Source organism: Telopea speciosissima, chromosome 1 (genome assembly GCF_018873765.1).
Source record: "Telopea speciosissima isolate NSW1024214 ecotype Mountain lineage chromosome 1, Tspe_v1, whole genome shotgun sequence".
In the NCBI taxonomy this organism is placed as follows: Eukaryota; Viridiplantae; Streptophyta; class Magnoliopsida; order Proteales; family Proteaceae; genus Telopea; species Telopea speciosissima.
The window spans coordinates 1,493,726-1,513,709 of record NC_057916.1 but is presented as its reverse complement, the minus strand read 5'-3'; the positions used below and the strand labels follow the sequence as shown (position 1 = coordinate 1,513,709).

The 19,984-nt window shown below is 40.2% G+C and overlaps 1 protein-coding gene across 1 annotated transcript; it reads left to right on the top strand.

The window, feature by feature from the left end:
* On the top strand, positions 1–18,915 carry LOC122668175. Its single transcript, XM_043864773.1, has 2 exons — positions 1–1,884; positions 18,620–18,915. The coding sequence occupies exon 1, from the start codon at positions 177–179 to the stop codon at positions 1,872–1,874; it is 1,698 nt and encodes a 565-aa protein (XP_043720708.1). The 5' UTR covers positions 1–176; the 3' UTR covers positions 1,875–1,884; positions 18,620–18,915.
* The last annotated feature ends 1,069 nt before the right edge of the window (positions 18,916–19,984 follow it).

The following is a 19,984-nucleotide window of genomic DNA, read 5'->3' as shown; positions in this document are numbered from 1 at the left end:
CTCCTTTTGGCTGGGCAAGTCACATTTCATCTGAAGCCTCAAGAAGAACGACTAATGAACCCTAGATCTCCAAACGGAGGTATTACTCCAATGTCAAAACCTTAAAAGTGCCTTCTCGCTCTGTGCAGAATCCTAATTGTCTGCAGCCCGCTCCTTTGCTTAATTATTTTTCGTCAATGGTGGAGGAAGTAGAAGAAGGAGAAGGAACCAGCAGGTCGGGTTCGGTGGCAGCAGCAGCAGTCGCCGGTACTGATGCTCGTTCGTCTCTTTCTCCACGTAAGAGACTTCTTTCCATTCAGAAGCCGAATGGATGGGCATCTGCGGACTCTGCTTCGTCCGCTTCGTCGGTTCGGTTACGAAAGAGGACCCAAGAGTTGCCGAGTATCTCCGATTGCCATGTGTGTGGTGCTCGAATGAATAAGAAGGGGAAAGATAAGCTCCTAACCCTAGATAGCCAGTGGCGTGTTGTACTTCTTTGCAAGAAATGCTTTGACGGTGTAGAATCCGCAAAAATTTGCTCTTATTGTTTTATGGAAGTTTCTGAGGAGAGTGCGGGGTGTCGCGAGTGTGGACGGAGGATTCACAGAGCTTGCATTTTGAAGTATCCTGGGTTTTCTCCTTGCTCCAATTCGGGTTCAGTTTCTTTTACGTGCATTGATTGTTGGGTTCCAAAACCGCCCGGTAATTCAAACGGAGCTTGTATGAGTAGAAACCCTAGTGGAGACAGCAAGATATTGTCAGATGCTTGTTCGGTGGAGAATTCTAGGGTATCTGCTCCTGAGGCTTGCTCCAAATTATTGGAGGATGTCGTGAAGGATGCAAATTCGGCTGCCGAGAAGAAGATTGCAGCTGCAACTTTGGCCCGAGAGAAGGCTTTCACAAAAGCTGTTGCAGCAAGAAGGGCTGCAGCACTGGCAAGAAGTGCACTGAGTTTGGCTGTGGTGGCTGCAAGAGAGGAGAACAGAGAGAAGGATTCTTCTGCAAGTTGTGCTTCGATCATTGACGATGCAGAATTGGCACTCCGGTTGCATCGGGCGATCAACAGCTCACCGAGGATTGCCAAGAACTTGTGCTCATTAAACTCAGACTGCAAGATATGGCACTGTAATGGTAATTCATTAGCCAGGGCCTCTGATCCTGGAAGTCCTAGTGTTTGTGGAAAGCTTGACGTTTGCACTGAGAACAAATTATTTGAAAACCCTGATAAAACTATTTCAGAACCTTCTGTTCGCATTGCTCCATCGGATCATGATTCTTCTACTGACTTGGTTGCTTTGGGACAAAATACGAAGGTGGAAAAAGATTCAAGTCCTCAACTGAAGCAATGTAAAGATTATGGTGAGGATGGTGTAATTGTAAGTCCTGAGGAAGTATTCAAAGCAGGTCCTCTTAAAATACTGGACAGTAAAGATGATAAAGTGGAACTGCCCATGAAGGAGGACGAAGCAAGCTGTTCCAATAAATTTGTTAAGTCTAGTGGGGACGACAACAGTATAGACTCTGGATCCCAGTCTTATCAGAAGAAAAATAAGTGGGAGTATAATAAGGTTTCAAATAATGTTGAAAACATGTGCCAACTCTCATGCGAGGGAGATTCTTCTATGCTGAAAAATAAAAGATGCAGTGAGTCTGATCGGTATTTAAGAAAGTATAGTAAGAGGAACTCAAGCTTAAAATCCGTTCTGGATTGTAAGACCAAATTACTTTATGAAGATTTGCCCCTTGAAAGTCAGGATTCAGCCCCAGGACTACCTTGTCTACAGCTGAACTGTTCCAAGGCGTTGAGATCATTGTCTGATGCTTCCTTCCAGTCTCCTTCAGTTCCCCTGCAAGCTTCTGTGTATGAAAGTGGGCCATCTGGAAACCAGTTGTGAACCTTCACAGGTAATTAAATCTGCTTCACTTTCCCAGTTAATGATAATGACGGTCTCCTTTACCCCTTTAACTGTGTTGTTGATCTAGAAGTGAGGAATTTCTTATATGTGATGCTTTGTACCATCCTTTTATGTTTTATCATTATAATCAAACTCAGAGATTCTTTACTTGATTCGCTTTCTAAATTTGTTGTGTTTGTGTTTCTTTTCTGTTTCAGTTGGTTAGCAGGTCCTAGGTTTTAAATCTGGTCTCTCAGTACATGATATCCCTATAGTAGTGGCTTTCTATAAGATGATGATTCATTTATTATTTATGGGGAATACATGAACTACATTTGCATCTGCAGTTACCTTATTGTCAATTATTTGAATAAAAGAAAAAGAGACACATAGAATCTGGTGCTTTCTTGATTCCCTCGTCCCTTAGGAGCCTTAGCCTTTCCTTTCAACAGGTTTTATAAAAGAGAAATACTTAAGGTGGCTTCTGATGTATTGGTCTTCCTCTCTGAAGTACTTTCACAGATATGAATCTTTGCAGTCTTTGCTGGATATGGAATTATGGATTCTCTGGTAGTTCAATATGGTTTGCTTGCATTAGTTAGCTTGTTGTTTAGTTCCTGGCCTTGGATGGACAGTCATGCTTAGCGTATGACATCTATACCTGAAGACTGAAGTTATCCTCTCATTTGCTTTCTTACAATTAATGATAATTTCCATATTGATCTATTCATTTTTAATTGCTATATAATCGATAACATGACATCCTCAGTCTCCCTTACAGCAACTGCTGATTGCATCTTATGTAAACTTTGCCGAAGGTAGAAATGGATCTTGTAGAGATTCCCTATGATAAGTAGGTTCCCTGTTATCTGCGTAACTATAGGTCATATTCTGGTGTTGTATCTTGGATTTAAAGTAAGGCTAATTCACAAGTCACAACTATGCAACTATGAAGATAGCCCACAATAGGATCACTCACACTTACAACAATCATTGTACTCAGTTTCAGCAACAGGGAAAACATTAGAACCACCTAAACAGTAGGTGAATAAGATCTTTCACACCCGACTATATAAATACATACATATATATATATATATATATATATATCAGTCGCTAAGACTAAGGACTGTCCACAACATAAACAAAACCGTCAACCTTAGACCTATCAGCAGGAGAAGAGACAACTTATTCTTACAGAGAACTCCAACTCCAGAATTAGCACTTAAGAGTGCTTGGATGGAACTGATGTTCCAGTCAAGAGTTCCTGTGATTGGAACAACTCTTCAAAATTTCAGCCAAAACCAATGGCTGGATACTGAGATATCCATAGGTCTCAGAAATCGGAAGTTAAGTTCAGAATTAAAAACTCAAAGGTATAGACAAACCTAGCCAATAGAATGAATATATTGAATTCAGATTACCATCGAAGGGAGACTATAAGGAGTGTATTTGACTGTAAAAATATTGGCTCTAGTTGACGGATGGATCTGCAGTTTCAGGGTCTTGAAGGTTTCAGCAAGAAACACCAGAGAAGTTGAACCGCAGGGTATATTCTTGTCTTTAACAGCCAGAAACTGATGAAGCAGCAATAGAACACTCTTCTAATAACCAAATGACAACTCCAGCAGCAGCAGTGGGCCTTCGAATGGATCTCAGATGTGGGATACAACACAGAACAAAAAAAAAAAAAAAAAGAAATTTAAAAGTTGGTGAAGAAAGAAGAAGGGGAAGGGATAGATGATTGATCCTCCCAATCAACCTAGGTCTCTCACCTCGCACTGCTTCACATAGCCACATGGTTAACAACCACACTCTTCTAATTCATCAAATCGTCCGCTTGTCCAGCCCCCTTCTCTTATTAAATAATAAAACCACTGTTACAAGAACATAAAGATACTAAGAGGTAGTCCCACGCATGGTGTGGCTACCTTGTACATTTAGTTAAGTAAATAAAGGAAGAAATAACTAAAACTGGGTGTAGTATCTAATTAACTCAAAATTAGAGACTAAATAAAATTTGGTAACTGAAGCCTAACTAATGTCTTGTAACTGAAATAAGAAATATATAAATCAAAAGATCGTTGCGCGTTTCCTCCCCCACACCAGTCAGTAACTAATTCCAGAATTATCTCCCCGCAAGGCCGTGCCCTACCTAATCTGACAGAATATCCCTTGAAGAGCTGTTGGTCAATATCCTGATATATGGGCAGAATGTGGACTTGAATATAGCCTTGATTACTGACAGAGCAAGGGCCAAATATGCTGGCTTGATGGGCTTAAAATATTTCAAAATATGTGATGCAGGAGCTGTTCCATGGGCTGGGCCGAACCCGTTTGAGAACCCAAACCAAGACGAACTGGGTTCAATTGGGTCTTTGAGTTCAGTAGGATATTTAATTTATTTAGTTATTATGTTTTTATTATAGTTGAGTTGATGTTGGACAAAACATGAAGAAAAAGAGGTGAAAACACTGTTCACGTTAGTAGTTCATGTGAACAGTGTCACGGCCCCTTATTTTGCCTTGGTGGAATAGTATTAGAAGATCCTGTGGGGCCCAAGACCAGATCATGTGAAGACTTTTTAGAAGGGTCAATTTTATCTATGTATGAGAATTAGGAGTTTAATTTAGTTTCTATTTTTAGAAGGGAAAATTACGCGTACTTCCCCTGTACTTTGCCTTAAGTGCAAATCGACCTGAGGTTTCAAAAAATGAATGTGTACACCCCCTGAACTTCTAAAACCATGCAAAACTAACAGTCCGTTATAAAGTGGCTGTTAAGTGATGACGTGGGATATAACTTGGACTTGAAATGACTCTCATTGATCAGAGATCTAGATCTAGCCCTCCTTAATCTGTCCCTGTTTGATCCACCGAAGATGCAGGGGGGCATGTCCCTGCTTCATTCGTACTTGTAACGGTATTCAAACCCAGAAGTTGATAGGTTCATGCCCGGGTCAGTGACGCTGATAGGATCTTCTAGCGAGGAGCCCTCGTCTAATTGTTCTGAGGATTAAAGTTGCTGTTTCTCAGAAGGTTCAAGCCTTCCAGAAGTTGATGCCGATGACTCAGCCGGCGGTGGCGGTGCAGGGAGAAGCAAGGGAGGAGGCTGGAGCGTTGATCTTGGATTCCCAGCAGGGAAAGATGCTTGATCTTTGAGAGAATATCGCAACACGTCTAATGATTTTCGCCCAACCCAATAACTCCGGTGCAGGAAAATAAGGTAACAGGAATAAATAAGGAGGGAATAAAGAATAGGGTTAGGGTAGAACGTAGAATAGGTTTGGGGAAGACGAGGGTATAAGAGTCACTTCAAGTCCAAGTTATATCCCACATCATCACTTAACAGCCACTTCCTAACGGACTGTTAGTTTTGCATGGTTTTAAAAGTTCAGGGGGGGCATACACGTTCATTTTTTGAAACCTCGGGTCATTTGCACTTAAGGCAAGTTTTGTTCCAAGTTTACCCTCTTACAATAAATCTTATTCCCCTCCATATCCCAACACCCATTTAAACTACCAATTTACCCTTTTGAGATTCCATTTAATTACGATACTGCCATTCCATTATAACTTCCAGTTATTTATCATTCTGCCATTGCTCTTATAAAGCTTCAAATATTTACTATTTTGCCACTTGTGCTTATGATTTGATTTATTTAACACTTGGGTGGGCTCATAAGCAATCCGAATAGGGTTTTGGAACCCCAGATCTGCATCAATATGGGTTTGATATATAGCCTGAATAAATCAGCGTATAAGCCCCCAAATTCCTGCTCGATGAGAACAAAATGTAGACGGGCTTATCCCATTGATCTACATCAACTCTCCCCCACTGAAAAGATACTCAACCTCGAGTTTTATTAAGTTAAGGGAATAAGATTTGTGAGATGGATGTCTTGTTTAAGCCCATAGCAGATTTTTAGTAGCTCTTTGAAGTTAGGAATGAAGTCTTGGAGTCATGGTTCTTTCTCTTCGAAAAACTCAGGTGGGAATGTGGGATCACGGACTCCATGTGATAAACTTCAATATCAAATGTGCACTTGGCTTCCGTATTCATTGAGTCTTCTTTACTTGTATCCTTGATCTCCACCTCTTCAAACTCCACTGCAGAGTTTAGCTCCTTGGGTTCTTCTTCTTTGTTTCCCACCGTCACCTCAGCTGTTGGGGCCAAACATAGGACATGAATGCCAAAAGTGTCCATATCCTCCTCATTTCCAGCATCTCCAACATCGATACTATCATTCTTTCCATCAATAACTGCTTTGTCGACTGTGTCATATTCTAGGGGCTCACAAACTTGGAGTTCTGGGGTTGGCTTCAATGGCCGCAATGGCGGAATTGCTGTTGTGAGGATGCAGACAGAACTTAGCAAAATGCCCGTAACCCTTGCAATTGTAGCACTTGATCCCTCCCTCATTGGACATTGACACTCTTACCCTTGTCTGTCGAGAACTGTGGAGCTCTAGTAGAAAATCCACATGGTTCACTTGCTGGAAAACTTTTTTTATTATCTCCGGATTGTGGGTTGAACCGTCGGGTGGATGTTTTGATCAAATATTCAGCCTCAAGAGCTTTCTCAAAACAGTTATTTAAGCTAGTGATGCTGGTCACTCCCATCTTATCTTGGACATCAGGTCCTAACGTCATCAGAAGCGAGAAATCAGCTGTTCATCTTCCTCGTCTAGTCCCGTACGAAAAATAAGGTCATCAAATTTATCTATATACTCCTCAACTAACAAAGACCCTTGTCGAAGGGTGTTAAACTGATCATGGAGTCTTCACCACAAGGTTTGGGGCATGTACTTCTCCTTGAACTCCTTCATTTCCTCCCACGTAGTTGATTCTTGTCGACAACAAATAAACTTCTCCTCATAGTTGCGCCATCATTCTCTCACTGCCTTCACAAGTTTGGAGGGAGCTAACTTTATCTTTCTAGCCTCGGGAAGGTCGTACCAATCAAAATAGTCACTGAGTCCACAATACAGTCATAAACTGTCGAGGATTATGTTGTCCATTAAACTCCTTCAATTCTAGATTTACCTTGTGGGTATCGTCAAACTACCTTGGTGATGTATCATGATAATAGTATGTTGGAGCATGTTCTTCCAAGGGAGCTCGTGTGTGTAGAATCCTTTGATCTTGTCAAGGAAAAGATCTAGGAGCATTATAGGCTGTGGACTGCTGTTTTCCCATTGTTTGTGAAGCCAAGGACTCCATACGTTGCTCCACAGAGGTTATTCTTTCTGTCAACTTTTGGAACATCTCAACAACAGGCAGCTTGGTTTCTAAAGCCTGGTTTGGGATGCTGGAACTCCCCTCAGCCTTGGCTCTGATACCAAAATATGTAAGGCTTATTCACAACTATGCTACTATGAGCATAGCCCACAATAGGATCACTCACACTTGCAACAGTCACTGTACTCTCAGTAATGTAGAAGACAGTTCTAGTAAGAACCATTCTACAGTAGGATCGTTATATAACCATATCAGTTGGCTACAGCAAAGAGATCAGCAACATAAGCGGACAAAATACGACTGAAATTAACCAGAAAATAAGCAGCATAGATTTAGTAACTCAGAAACTCAGATGGAGCTGGGGGACCAATTGCAGGTAGGTCTTAGTGGGTTGAATGAACCTTCAAAATATCAGCCACAAGTGATCTCTAGATGCTGATATATCAACAGATCTCAGAATTCGAAGGTTAAGTTCAGATTTAGACCATTGAATTGGACTCAATTTACCATTGAAGGAAAGGTTCAATGAGGGTCCTTCAGCCTCCAAATATCATCAACTGATGGATGGATTTGGCGATCAGAGAGCTTGAAGTTGCTGCAATAAAACTCAGATCTGCAGAACCGCAGGTGAGTTGAATCCTTCTCTAATCAGCAACAATGGCAGCAGTGAATGCGTATTCTTCTGTTGAACCAATGGGAAATCTCAGCAGTAGTAGTAGCCCTTGGTTATCTCAGTTATGCAAAAAAAAATCTCAGAACCGTAAAATATAAACAAGGAATTGATGGGGAAGAAGAAGGAAAGGATAGATAGGGAATAGGGAGGGCATAGGCTATCTCAGCCTTGGGTCTCTCACCCACAGCTATCTCAGCTGTTGAATACAAGTCTTTCTCAGACCAAACACTTGCAAGCAAGCAGTAGAAATTCCATTAATCAAAGGAGGTTGGATAAAAAGAAGGCCAGGGAAGAGTTTGAGGAGGCAATGCTGGAGAGACAGCTAGCAATAGGGGATGACTCTGATAAGGGTTTTTTTCAAATGCCCCCCTCAAATTGCCCATATGTACAAATGCACCCCTACTTTCCAAACTTTATAACACTTTAGTCCAGTCCGTTAGTCTGAGATGTTAGATGTTAGTTTTAGGGAATCTAATGACCAAAATGCCCTTATGACAAAAACCCACCAAAATTAAAGAGTAAAGTGACCAAATTTCCCTCATCTTCCCCAAATCGTTTAGGGTTTGAAACTGAAAATCAAATAATGCATAAAATCATCCACAAAAAAAAAGGGGAAAATTGCTCCTAAGGTTTTAAGGTTTAACCTTTTTTTCTTAAAACCATCCTTTGCAGAAAATAAAACATGGGCTGATAATGGTGGGGAATTTCTGTAAGTATGTTGAAGATGTAAGTTCCAACCAGAAATTCCTTCAATCAGACATCTTTTTAAGATCATATGCGATCTGGGTTTTGATTAAAACAGAAAATGGTGGAGAATTTCTGTAAGTATGTTGAAGATCTTAATTTTTCAGGGAGAATTCTGATGTGGGTTGTTCTTGTTTCCCTGAAAATATCGAATTGGTTTTTTAAGTTGTAATTCCGTCGTGGGTTGTTGTTGTTGTTTTGGTTAAACAGTTCTGGGCTGAGAGAGAACAGGGTTGCTTCCATTTCTTTCAATATTCTTTCATTTCCTCTGAGAAAACTGAGGCTTCTTCACATTTGTTTTGGGAATTCAGTTGGGTTTGTTCTTAATTTGATAGATAGTGAAGAAGGAATTGTACAGAGAGAAGCAGAGGATTTTTTTTTCCTTTGGTTTTGGATGTCTAATGATCATGGAAGAATGAATTTCCATTGAAGGATATTTTAATATGGGTTCTTGTGGCATTAGTAAAGCTAAGGGACTACAGAGAGGAGACCAGAATCTTCTCTAATAATAACCTGTGTAACCTGTGGAAATCATGAGATTTCTGAGCATTATGGAAAATTCGTTTGGGTGCTCTGCTTCTGGGGAGCGCTTGGTTTCTGCTGCGAGAGATGGCGATCTTCAGAAAGGGTTAAACCTTAAAACCCTAGGAGCAATTTCCCCCCTTTTTTTTGGATGATTTTATGTTTTATTTAATTTTCAGTTTCAAACCCTAAATGATTTGGGGAAGATGAGGGCAATTTGGTCACTTTACTCTTTAATTTTGGTTGGTTTTTATCATAAGGGCATTTTGGTCATTAGATTCCCTGAAACTGATGTCTAACGTCCCAGACTAACGGACTGGATTAAAGTGTTACAAAGTTTGGAAAGTAGGGGTGCATTTGGAATTAGTGAAAGTTCAGAGGTGCATTTGTACGTATGGGCAATTTGAGGGGGGGGCGCTTTTGAAAAACCCCTCTGATAATGATGAGGAGTACATGCCTGCTGCTATGGAGACAAAAGTAGAGGAGAGACAAATACGATTTGCTAGGGCAGCAAGGAAGTTATACATGTGCAAGAGCAGGATAGGTTCAGAGAGGTAGGGAGAAGAGTTGGTTAATTTAGAGCAGCTACACCAAAGGCTGGTGGTAGTAGTTCCTTAGGTTTGTGGCATAGTTGTCAAGGCGTCGCCTAGGCATCCAAGCGCCTTGGTCGCCTAGTTGGTGTCGCCTTGATTTTGGCCCTCTCCAACGCCTTGAGTCGCCTAGTCGCCGTGACAACTATGGTTTGCGGATGCATCCAAAGAGAGGATGGATGCCAAGTATATATACAAGTTATTGAAGGAGGTGGTATAAGAGGTGGGGGGTAAGGAAACGTTGTGCAAGTGGTGACAGACAACGGCAACAACTTCAAGAAGGCTAGGGAGTGATTGAGCTGGAACAACAGATCTGCCTGTTTTGGACTCCATGTGCAACTGACTGCATTGATCTCGTGTTGAAGAACATGAGGAAGAAGTTTATGGCACAAAGTATGGTCGAGAGGGCAAGACAAGTGATGAGTTGATGCAGCTCCAAGTAGGAAGAAGAAGAAGAAGAAGAAGTCCTGAACTTGGGGCTTGATTAGGGAGCCATAGATTAGGATTATTATTCTCCATACTTAGTTTATTTTCCTGTTTTTAGATTGAACCGGTTTAGAATTGGTTGCACCCAATTGGTTCAATTGGTCTAATTTAAGTAAAGTGTTCCTATTGGTTAATAGGTCTTTAAATCCTATTGGCTAGTATGGAATCTTCTTTTAAATTAGTTGCTTTAAGTTAGATTCTTTTAACTTAAGTTAGTAGGGTTAAATAGGTCTTTTTACTGTTTTAAGGTATTAGTTTTAGTTTTAATTCCTTCCCTTTCACGATTTTGTGAAGGAGAACTCATTAATTTGTATTAGGACTTGGCATAAAGCCATATTATAAATAAAGTAAATCGTAGAGGCTCCCCCACATTGTGAGTGTATATCCTTGTGGATTTCAAGGTGGATAGGGTGGGTGGACTCCTGCGACTCCTTGCATCGAGAAGATCGGGAGGTTCCTTCAATTATCAAGCTGCTGCCGGTGGATTCCTGCTGTAAGTTTGAAGTTTAATTTTCTGTTCCATCCATTCTTCTTCCCCCCATTCGATCCCTCTTATTTTCTGTTTGAAATTTTAAAACCCTAGATCATCTAGAACCTGTCCAGCCTTCATCCTTCATCTGTTTTTCATAAAAATCAGACCACAGCCCCCTCATACCAACCCCTCCACTCGACCAGACCTGCAGTCTCAAATATCCACCAAAACCCTAGATTCCCCTACCACCATTAAAACCCCAAAAAACCCTAAATAGCCTAATTTCTGTCTAGAGCTAACCACCTATCAGAATCTGTCCATATTACAGTCGAACCTCCCTCCTACACACCTGAACACTCGACCCTAACTCCTGGTTCAGATTTCCATTATAAACCCTAGTTTTGACTACTTGGCTGTTTCCCTAAAACCCAAACCCTAACCCTAAAAATTCTGGAAATTGAATCTTGATTCAAAACTTGTTAGAATCTGTTTTAATAGCTTTCCCAAAGCCTGCCTATTAAAATCAGATATACATTACCCTATTCCCCCATACCTAACCTTAGAATTTAACCTAAAAACCCTAATTCTGCCCAGCCAAACCAGCAGTCCTTTTTGATCCTATTGCTTGGCCTCTAGTGGGATTTTGTCTCCTATCTAGAGCTACATTATGAGTGTACAACCATGGGCATAGACAATTGTTGAGGAGCAAATGGTGAGGATTTTGTGAGGCCTGACATTACTCAATTCGCCACGAACTACATTGCCCTGAAGAACTTTGAGGCGAAGAATATTGAACTCAAGTGTATGTCTGCTTTGGAGGAGTGGTTTGGGTGGAGGGAGTCGAGTTTGCCACAGGGTAGGGCAGCCCAGTGACCATATATGGCATAGTTGTCAAGGCGTCCAGGCACCTTGGATGCCTTGGTCGCCTTGTTGGTGTCACCTTGCGTCTAGGCCCCCCTCCAACGCCTTGGGTCACCTAGACGCCGTGACAACTATGATATCTAGTGACCTGTTTTGGCTTGACCTGAAGGTCATTATGTTACTAGAGCCAATGGTCAAGGTGTTGAGGATGATTGACTCTGAGAAGAAGCCTACCATGCCTGCAATAATGGAGATGATGAAGGATCACGTGCAAGAAATGGTACCACGAGTGGCAAGGGTACCTGAAGATTGTTGGAATAAGCCCCTTGTGCATCCGCATAGGGCTGGTGAGCTTTTATTTTAATCTACCTAAGTTAACATTGATTGTAGGAAGACTCTTTACTGTATTCAAGGTTCTACTGATCTCTTCATAACCTTCCGCTCCAAATTATCATTCTTGTCTCGTTAGACCTTTTCTTCAGCAAAACTTTTGTCTGCTAAAGCTTTGAAACTGCAGTGGTTTATGATGCTTTCCTCCTTGGATTGTTTGATATTTTTGTACAACCAAGGCTTGTTAGGAGGAACATTGTGGTGGGAAAGAATATCAATTGGTCTTAAGGATTCTTGAATGTGTTAATCAGTTGTTGAGCTTGGGCTAGCATTAATAAATCATGATGTATCTGCTATTTCCTTGATTTTCTGTTAGCTTCCAGTTGGCTTGTGTTTATGGGGCATAGACACCGCCGGATCATAGGAACTTTTGATGGTTAATGCTACTTTTACTGGTTCTTGCTGTATGGGTAGAATTCGATTGGTGACAAGGATATCATTAAGTTGAAAGATAGAGATTCTCTCTGTGTGCCTTGGGGGTGGGTGATTTCTCATACAGGTACTGCAATCTCTTCTATAATATAATTATTGTTATAAGCCTATAACACTCTTCTGCTGTGTTTGTGTTGGAAAGGTGTATGTTCTCCCATCGTGTTTTGTACGTTTTGTGATGAACTAGTGGTGAAGTAGTTGAGAATCTGTTAACCTTTGGTCTTCATAACTGGGGGAAATTTTGCATGAAATATCTGAAGTGCAGGGATGGATACAATATTGCGGCTCCTCAAAGGTAGTTAGGATAAGGCTCTGTAGAGTTGGATTCAGTCAATTGACACAATGTTGTTGCTCCTTCAAACCAAATTGCTGGGACAGCTTCTCTAAAAATGAACTGTAGTCCCTTTCTGATTATGGAGTGCAAGAAGGGCATACATAGAGATCATGATTTGGAGTTTCAATTCATGGCAAGGCAATATGATATTGGTAGCACCGTATCAAAGAAGACAATTCCTTGATAGGGTGCCAAAGAATATGTTTCATTAAAAGTTGTAAAATAGAATGCTACAGCATATACAGTGTGTACAACATATACCGCAAAAGAAACTGAGCATGGATTGCAAAAACAAGATACGTATCTGCATGAAACTATATCAGTTGTGAAGCAATGAGCACCAATGTACCCCATGTTCCTTGATGTTGATATCTTCAAATTCTTTTGATGCAGCAGCCATTCGGCCAATGTTTCATCCAATATCAGTTCATAAATGAGTAAAACCTCTCTTGCCTGCAAAAATTCTTATGTTCCTTTCATTTGAAATAGTCCAACAGATAGAAAATGTGATTAGCTACCAAACCACTAGTGTCTTAGGAGGGAAGATGAAATCCTGGCATAGTAGGAAACACATCTTTCAGACGAGCTTGGGGAAATTAGCCAGCTTTTGAACATACCCAAGAAGAAGTTCCATAAGCCACATCAATCTCACAAGGCAAAAGCTTATGTTAAGCAGTCTCTTCCTTATAGTGATGGTAACACCTGCTAGCCAGCTAGAAGACCCTCCTTTTAAACTGATCTAGAGTTAGGAATTTTTATAAAGACTTCATGAGGCAAAAACCTACAAGTCTGGGAGGTAGTATCATGGTCCATGGAAATTTGATGAGGAAGCATATGATGACTCTGAGTAGTTTTCCCTCATTTGGGTCCTTGAACATGGGGTCAAGTAAGTGGAATATTTACCCACAGAGAGATTCTTAATGTTTACCACAATGATCCAAATATGATTTGCTGATACCAAAAGGTTATCTTCTTTATCTTTAGTAAGGAGCTGAGGTGGGGAATACACTTTTTTTTTTGACATCATTGAGAAGTTACTGATACTTCTGTTCATGGAGCATCGACAAGCTATTATCTTGAAAGTAGCGAGGCCTTGAAAGAACATGCTTGAATCCATCTCTTGTTTTCCAGTGACATTGACTTGATTTTTGCTTCATGTACAGTATAAAAAATAGTATCTCCCATTAGAAAATTTAGTGCTTATATCCCTATGTACTAAAATCATGGTTTCAAGGATCAGCGTATCGTAATCTGGATCAGATGGAACCAGTCCAAATCTGTAGTACACTGGATCGGCTGATCCACTGGCAATGTTAGGTTTCAGTACACTGGATTGGCCAAATCCAAATTCCTTACTGTTCCAAATCAATATGGCCCTGGAATGACCATTGCTAAGTGAGATTGTCTTATATACTTTGAGTGAATATGTTGGATCTGGAAATAGAGTAGTGTGTGGCACTTCTATGATGTATAGATGGGGTAGTGATGGAGCTGCAAAAGCCTGATTGTAGGATTTAAAAGGATGGTGTTGAAGGAATGTTTTCCAGTGAAGTCCTACTATGAGATGCTATGTAAGAGATGGCTGAATTGAGGGACAAATTAAAGTTGTGGTGTGGAACTCTTTGCATGGATATTATCTTCAGCTAAAGTTCTGGTTCTATCGCAATTAAACAAAAGAAGCTTTCAACTTGTTAGCAAATGCTTTCTCGTTTGAAAGTGGAAGTAAACGCTGAGCAGTTCTTCCTTTAGCAGTTGATTGTAAGGTTTCTATATTCATGTGGAGTTCTTTTGGAGCTGCGTAAAATAGATCCTGCCCCTTCACCTATGAGAACAACCTTTTTTACTTCTGGTCAATAGTGTTTAGATGGAAGAATCTTTGGAAGTTGGTTCCTTGGGTTATTACATATTTGTAAAGGTGTATGAGAAGGCTATTTGATTACTAGACAGGAGAAGTTTCACAATTATGTTTGTATATGTTGGCAGAATCGTGGGTTAGAAAGAGAGAATGAGAGAAAATAATGTGTTGTATTCATTGATAGGTAAGGCCCTCTATTTATAATAGAGGGGAAATTACAAAGAGACTAAACTAGGCGATGTGGGACTAAAACCCATATAGCCTACTTACACTTAATAACATAAGAAGAATAAAACTACCCCAAAAAGACCAGAATACCCCCACGGTATTCTGGATTACATATTCCAACACTCCCCCTCAAGCTGGATTATACAAATAAGTAAAGAAAGAAGATCCAGCTTGAACTAAAGAAAAAATAACTCCTAATAATGCTAACACTCCCCCTCAAGTTGGCGCATACAAGGTACTAATGCCCAACTTGAACACAAAAAAGGGAAAAAACTAAGTTGTAGCAGCATCCAGCTTGACAGATGAATGCAGCTCCTAAATAAACCTTCAAGAACTTGGAAAAAAATAGGTCTTCAAAACTTGGGCAGACTTGAGCAGCAAATTTTCTCCAATTTTTAACAGTTGTCCAGTGATGAATCTCTGACTGATAATCTTGAAGATAAGCAATTAGGGCAGCAAGCAGATGAATCAAGCAGCAGAAAAGATTAAGCAACGGAAAAAATCAACCCAACTGTAGAACCTCATATAGGTAGGCAATAACCAAACATCTTCAATACGTTAATAGTTCAATCTCCCCCTTACGGCAAACTCAACCCAATAACAAAGTAGATACCCATTGGCAATGGTGAAAACTCTGATCTCCTATGTTTTGCACCAAGTGTTCCTGCAAGTTCTGCTTCTACAATGTCTGCAGGTGTACTGTACATAATCCCCCCCTCATGTGTAGTACACGTGGACATAACAGAGATGATGTAAGAGATAGGGCAAAAACATAATATTCCAGAATTTTCCAAGAGGTGCTAAGGGTAATGGAAAAGGAAGAAATGGCAAATTAGAGAATACCATTAACTTCCAAAGGGGTTATGGGTATATGCCAAAGGTATGTTTTGGGAGGTGGTGAAGTGAAAAGAGCAATGGGATAATGAACCATGGACAAAAACAATGCAACACAGTAATCTTCAACCTTTTTCAATCGATCAAACTAATTCCAAAACACCAATCTCCAATGATCATATCTGAATTATAAAAAAATAGGTCTGATTTTTAGAAGGAGAAGGCACCATTCTTCAAAAACTTGATTGATCTTCACACAAGGAAGAACCAGTGTGCAAAATTCCAAACTATAAACTCCAACATGCTAAATAGAATTGACGAAGATATCTGGACAGCAATGGATGTAAGAAGCTTCAACAAAAAACTTGGATCAGATCTGAATTAGTGAATAAGGTTAGGATCAAGCTCTCAAAGTAAGCCCGATATGAACCAGAAAAGCTTCACATAACTGAATAGGTTCGTAGTTGCAACCAATAACCTTGGAACACACTGTTGTAATCCCAAATAAGCTGATCTCCAGGGTAGTAGATTCGAGTTTTCAATAATGAAAGAAATTCGATCTCCAATAGTAGGATACTCAGTCTCAATAATAGGGCAGCAGTAGTCCACATAAAGGTAGCAGTAACATGTCAACCAGTCATGCTTACAGAAGCCAATCAATAAAACCAGCAAGGTAGGTAGTAAAGCTCAATAGAACCAGCAAATATAAGATAATCACTCAGTAGATCCAATAGGTAGTTGAAGGAGCCAGCCACATAAGAACAAGGAAAATAGGTTGATAATTGGAAAAATCGAGCCATAAGAATGAACCCGATTTTTTTCCAAAAATAACTGATGAATGATGTTGAAATATGGTTTGAATACTCCTCTGATATGTATAAGACTCTCCTCAAAATATGAGCTTGATAGGAAAACCCTAACCCTAAAATCGATTGTTGTCAGGGTTTTAGAAAACCCTGAAATTGAGATCGATTTAGGGAAAGGGGGCTGTAATTGCTGATGTAAACATGTAATAGATGCTGACCAAGGCTGCTAGAATGGAACCTCCAAGGTGAACAATCAATCTCCAGTAAGAGTGAGACCTGATCTTCAAAGGGGAGAGACTCCAAAAAATCGCAGAAGTAGAGCAGGGCAGCATTACAACACTACACCAGCATAAAGGACCCTCTTCAAGCCTTGAACTGATGAAGGAGAGTTATCTTTTAATGTTAGAACCACCTGCAAAGCACTCGAACAGCAGCAAACATCCCTAGCCCAAATCGATTTTTATCAGGGTTTTGGAAAACCCTGAAAAGAAGAGATCGATTGGGGTAGGGGTCTTCAAAAATCTTGGATAGGTGCAATATTGAGGTCGATTGGTCCTTGAAGTGAGAGTAATCAGCCCTCTAAAAATTAGCAAAAACTGAAACCTGAAAGTCAGGGTTTTTGGCAGGTAACCAAATTAGCAGGTTAAGGAATTTTTGCTGTAGAAACAAATCCAGCCATCAGAAAGGGTCCAAACTTAGGTCGAGTAGGGCTTGTAGTAATAGGGAATCACCCCCAATAGATCAGCTGCATCTGAAAAAGGAAACACCAAAATCGATTGGAGTCAGGGTTTTGAAAAACCCTGACAAGTTGAGATCGATTAGGGTATGGTGGCTGGAATTAATTAAAGCTTAGAGAAAAAGGAAATAGGGAAAGAGGATAATGGAATAGGGTAGAAAGGGACTGGAGAAGGGTTCATAGGGAGCTCCAATGGTGGAAGGTCAGCCTTCAATAGTATTAGGAAGTCGATCTCCAAAAAATTCTAGAAAACCCCAAATCGCAAAGATGATTCCAGCAGTATTTTACTATAAAAAAAGTAGATAGAATGGAGGAGGGCAGCAACTAAATCATTGGTCAGTGATTTTACCTCATCAGTGCTGCCCCCCTTACAAGGAGAAGAAGAAGAAAACCAGAGAAAGAGTAGCCAAGAGAGAGAGAGAGAAGGAGAGGTCGATTGGAGAGATGGAGTAGGGTTTTTTCTCTTTTTCTAACCGAGATCAGACCAGCTCTGATTCCATGTTGGCAGAATCGTGGGTTAGAAAGAGAGAATGAGAGAAAATAATGTGTTGTATTCATTGATAGGTAAGGCCCTCTATTTATAATAGAGGGGAAATTACAAAGAGACTAAACTAGGCGATGTGGGACTAAAACCCATGTAGCCTACTTACACTTAATAACATAAGAAGAATAAAACTACCCCAAAAAGACCAAAATACCCCCACGGTATTCTAGATTACATATTCCAACACTCCCCCTCAAGCTAGAGTATACAAATAAGTAAAGAAGCTCCAGCTTGAACTAATAAGGAAAAAAATGCTAACACTCCAACATTCTAACACGCCCCCTTAGCTCAATTCTCATTGATTGGGCTTGTGGGGTGAGTACTTTGAAGGTCAGGGGAATCATTTTTGCATGAATGACATCCAGTTGTAAAGAAATGACATGATAAGGATTTTGGGTTTCTTCTGTACATCTTTAAAGGGATTTCTAAAGCTTTTCAGATGGTAATATATATATATATAATCATTTATCTTATAGAGAACCACATACACTCTATCCATTTCGGGGTATTAGGTTTTCGTGGTTATGTCAAGGCTCAGACCTTATTCATATCCTTCTTTAAAGGTCCTCATTTTGCATTTGAAAGAATGCCTTGGTCATTTGGCAACTCAAGTGGACTCCATAAGCTAAAGGTTATACATATGCTTTTGACAACTGCAATCAATTGCAAAGATTTTAGGGGTTGTTGCTTTGTGCAAAGGAACATGAAGACCTGGGTTCAAGTCTGAGGGTAGAGCCCACTCCTCCCAGGCCCCTATAAAAATGAGACATAATGATTTTTAGTGATTCAGAAAAAGAAGCAGGTATTCCTTTTTTTATTTATTTTTTTTGGGGGAGAGGGGGGGGGGGGGATGTTTTAACTGCCTGAACTTAATCAGCTATTTCACTTTCTGCACTTGTTCAGCAGTTCTATCCCTGAAAGGGGAACTTTCTCAACTGTGCCCCTAGTTCAACTCCACTGGGTTTAGTGGTTTATTGGTGATGGTTTTAATTTTGCAGGTGATACGATGATCTGCTGATACATCTCCGAATTATAGAATAGTGAAGTAACTGCCGATTAAAGAACTCATAGTCTTGTCTTTGCCCTTTGTATATACTCCAGAATAATTGAGGATACCCCAGAGAAGTCCGAGGGACTGAAACTTGCAGGAACTGATTCTTTATTTATTGGAAGTGTGGTACATAGCTTAGTTTCATTAGATGCTTAGTAGTGTTCTCAAAGACTCCTGACAGTGTTGCACTGAAATTTGTTATTTATACTTTGTAAATTAATAATTACTGTGGTACTTTCTTTTAATGTCTATGAAAGAAGGATTGATTCTTTTCAAAAAGTAACTGCTTGTACGGGATATGGTGCATAAACACAGCTATTATCCTCCCTTATTTTATCTGTTCTCAACCAACCTAAAAGGCCCAACTTGAACTACCACCCAAAATTGAGGGAATGGGAGTACTGATTTATCTGCCTTGATCATTGGTGTCATTTTGCATCAATACCTCCCTCCTCTCACCTTACTGAACCTTTTTTTTTTATTAGCTTAGTGAATACAAAAACTAATATAACCATTAAAAATAAAAAAAAAGTCATACCCAGTGCACAAGGCTCCCGCGTTTAGTGGGGTCTGGGGAAGGTCAAATGTATGCAACCCTTGTCATCTGCAAATTGTCAATTAGAAAATTGAAAATTTTCTGTGTCCCTCTCTGAAATAGATCCTATTCTATGTTTTCTTTTCCTGGTTCAATAAACAGATTTATTAGAATGGAAGAAAATAAAATCATACTTTATCCAAAGGGAAAGTCTTATATAGTGGTCCAGCACGGCTTTGGATTTGATTTCATGGAATCAAAAGCTCTTGATAATATAAGGCAATGAAATTTGGGGGAAGAGAGGGCTTCCTATAGAAACCGTTGTAGTGCTGGTCCTCTAAAGTCTAAATAGCTGACCCTGGGGTCCTTTTAGCTTTGCTCTCGTCGAATACAGCCGAATAAAGCAATCAAACTTGGATCGCCACCATCAGTTTTGCTGTGATCCCCGCTCACAAATGGACTATGATAGGGATGCAGCTTGGGCCTAACAAGTCCCAGCCTGTCTGAATTTTTTTGTGCTTGGACTGAGGCCTGCGCTGAGAAATTATTCCAGCCCAAGATTAGGCCAGGTTCATGCTAAGGTTAAGTTACCCTTGCTGTTCTACCAAAAAAAAAAAAAAAAGTTACCCTTGCTGAGCCGAAGAGAATGCACACTGATGCATGGACTACCAAAATGGTGGATGCCAATACAGGGATGGATACATGGATATACGTGGGAGTGTATTTAATTTTTTTTTAATCCAAAAATTATCCAGGACCGGGTAAGCCCTTAAATTT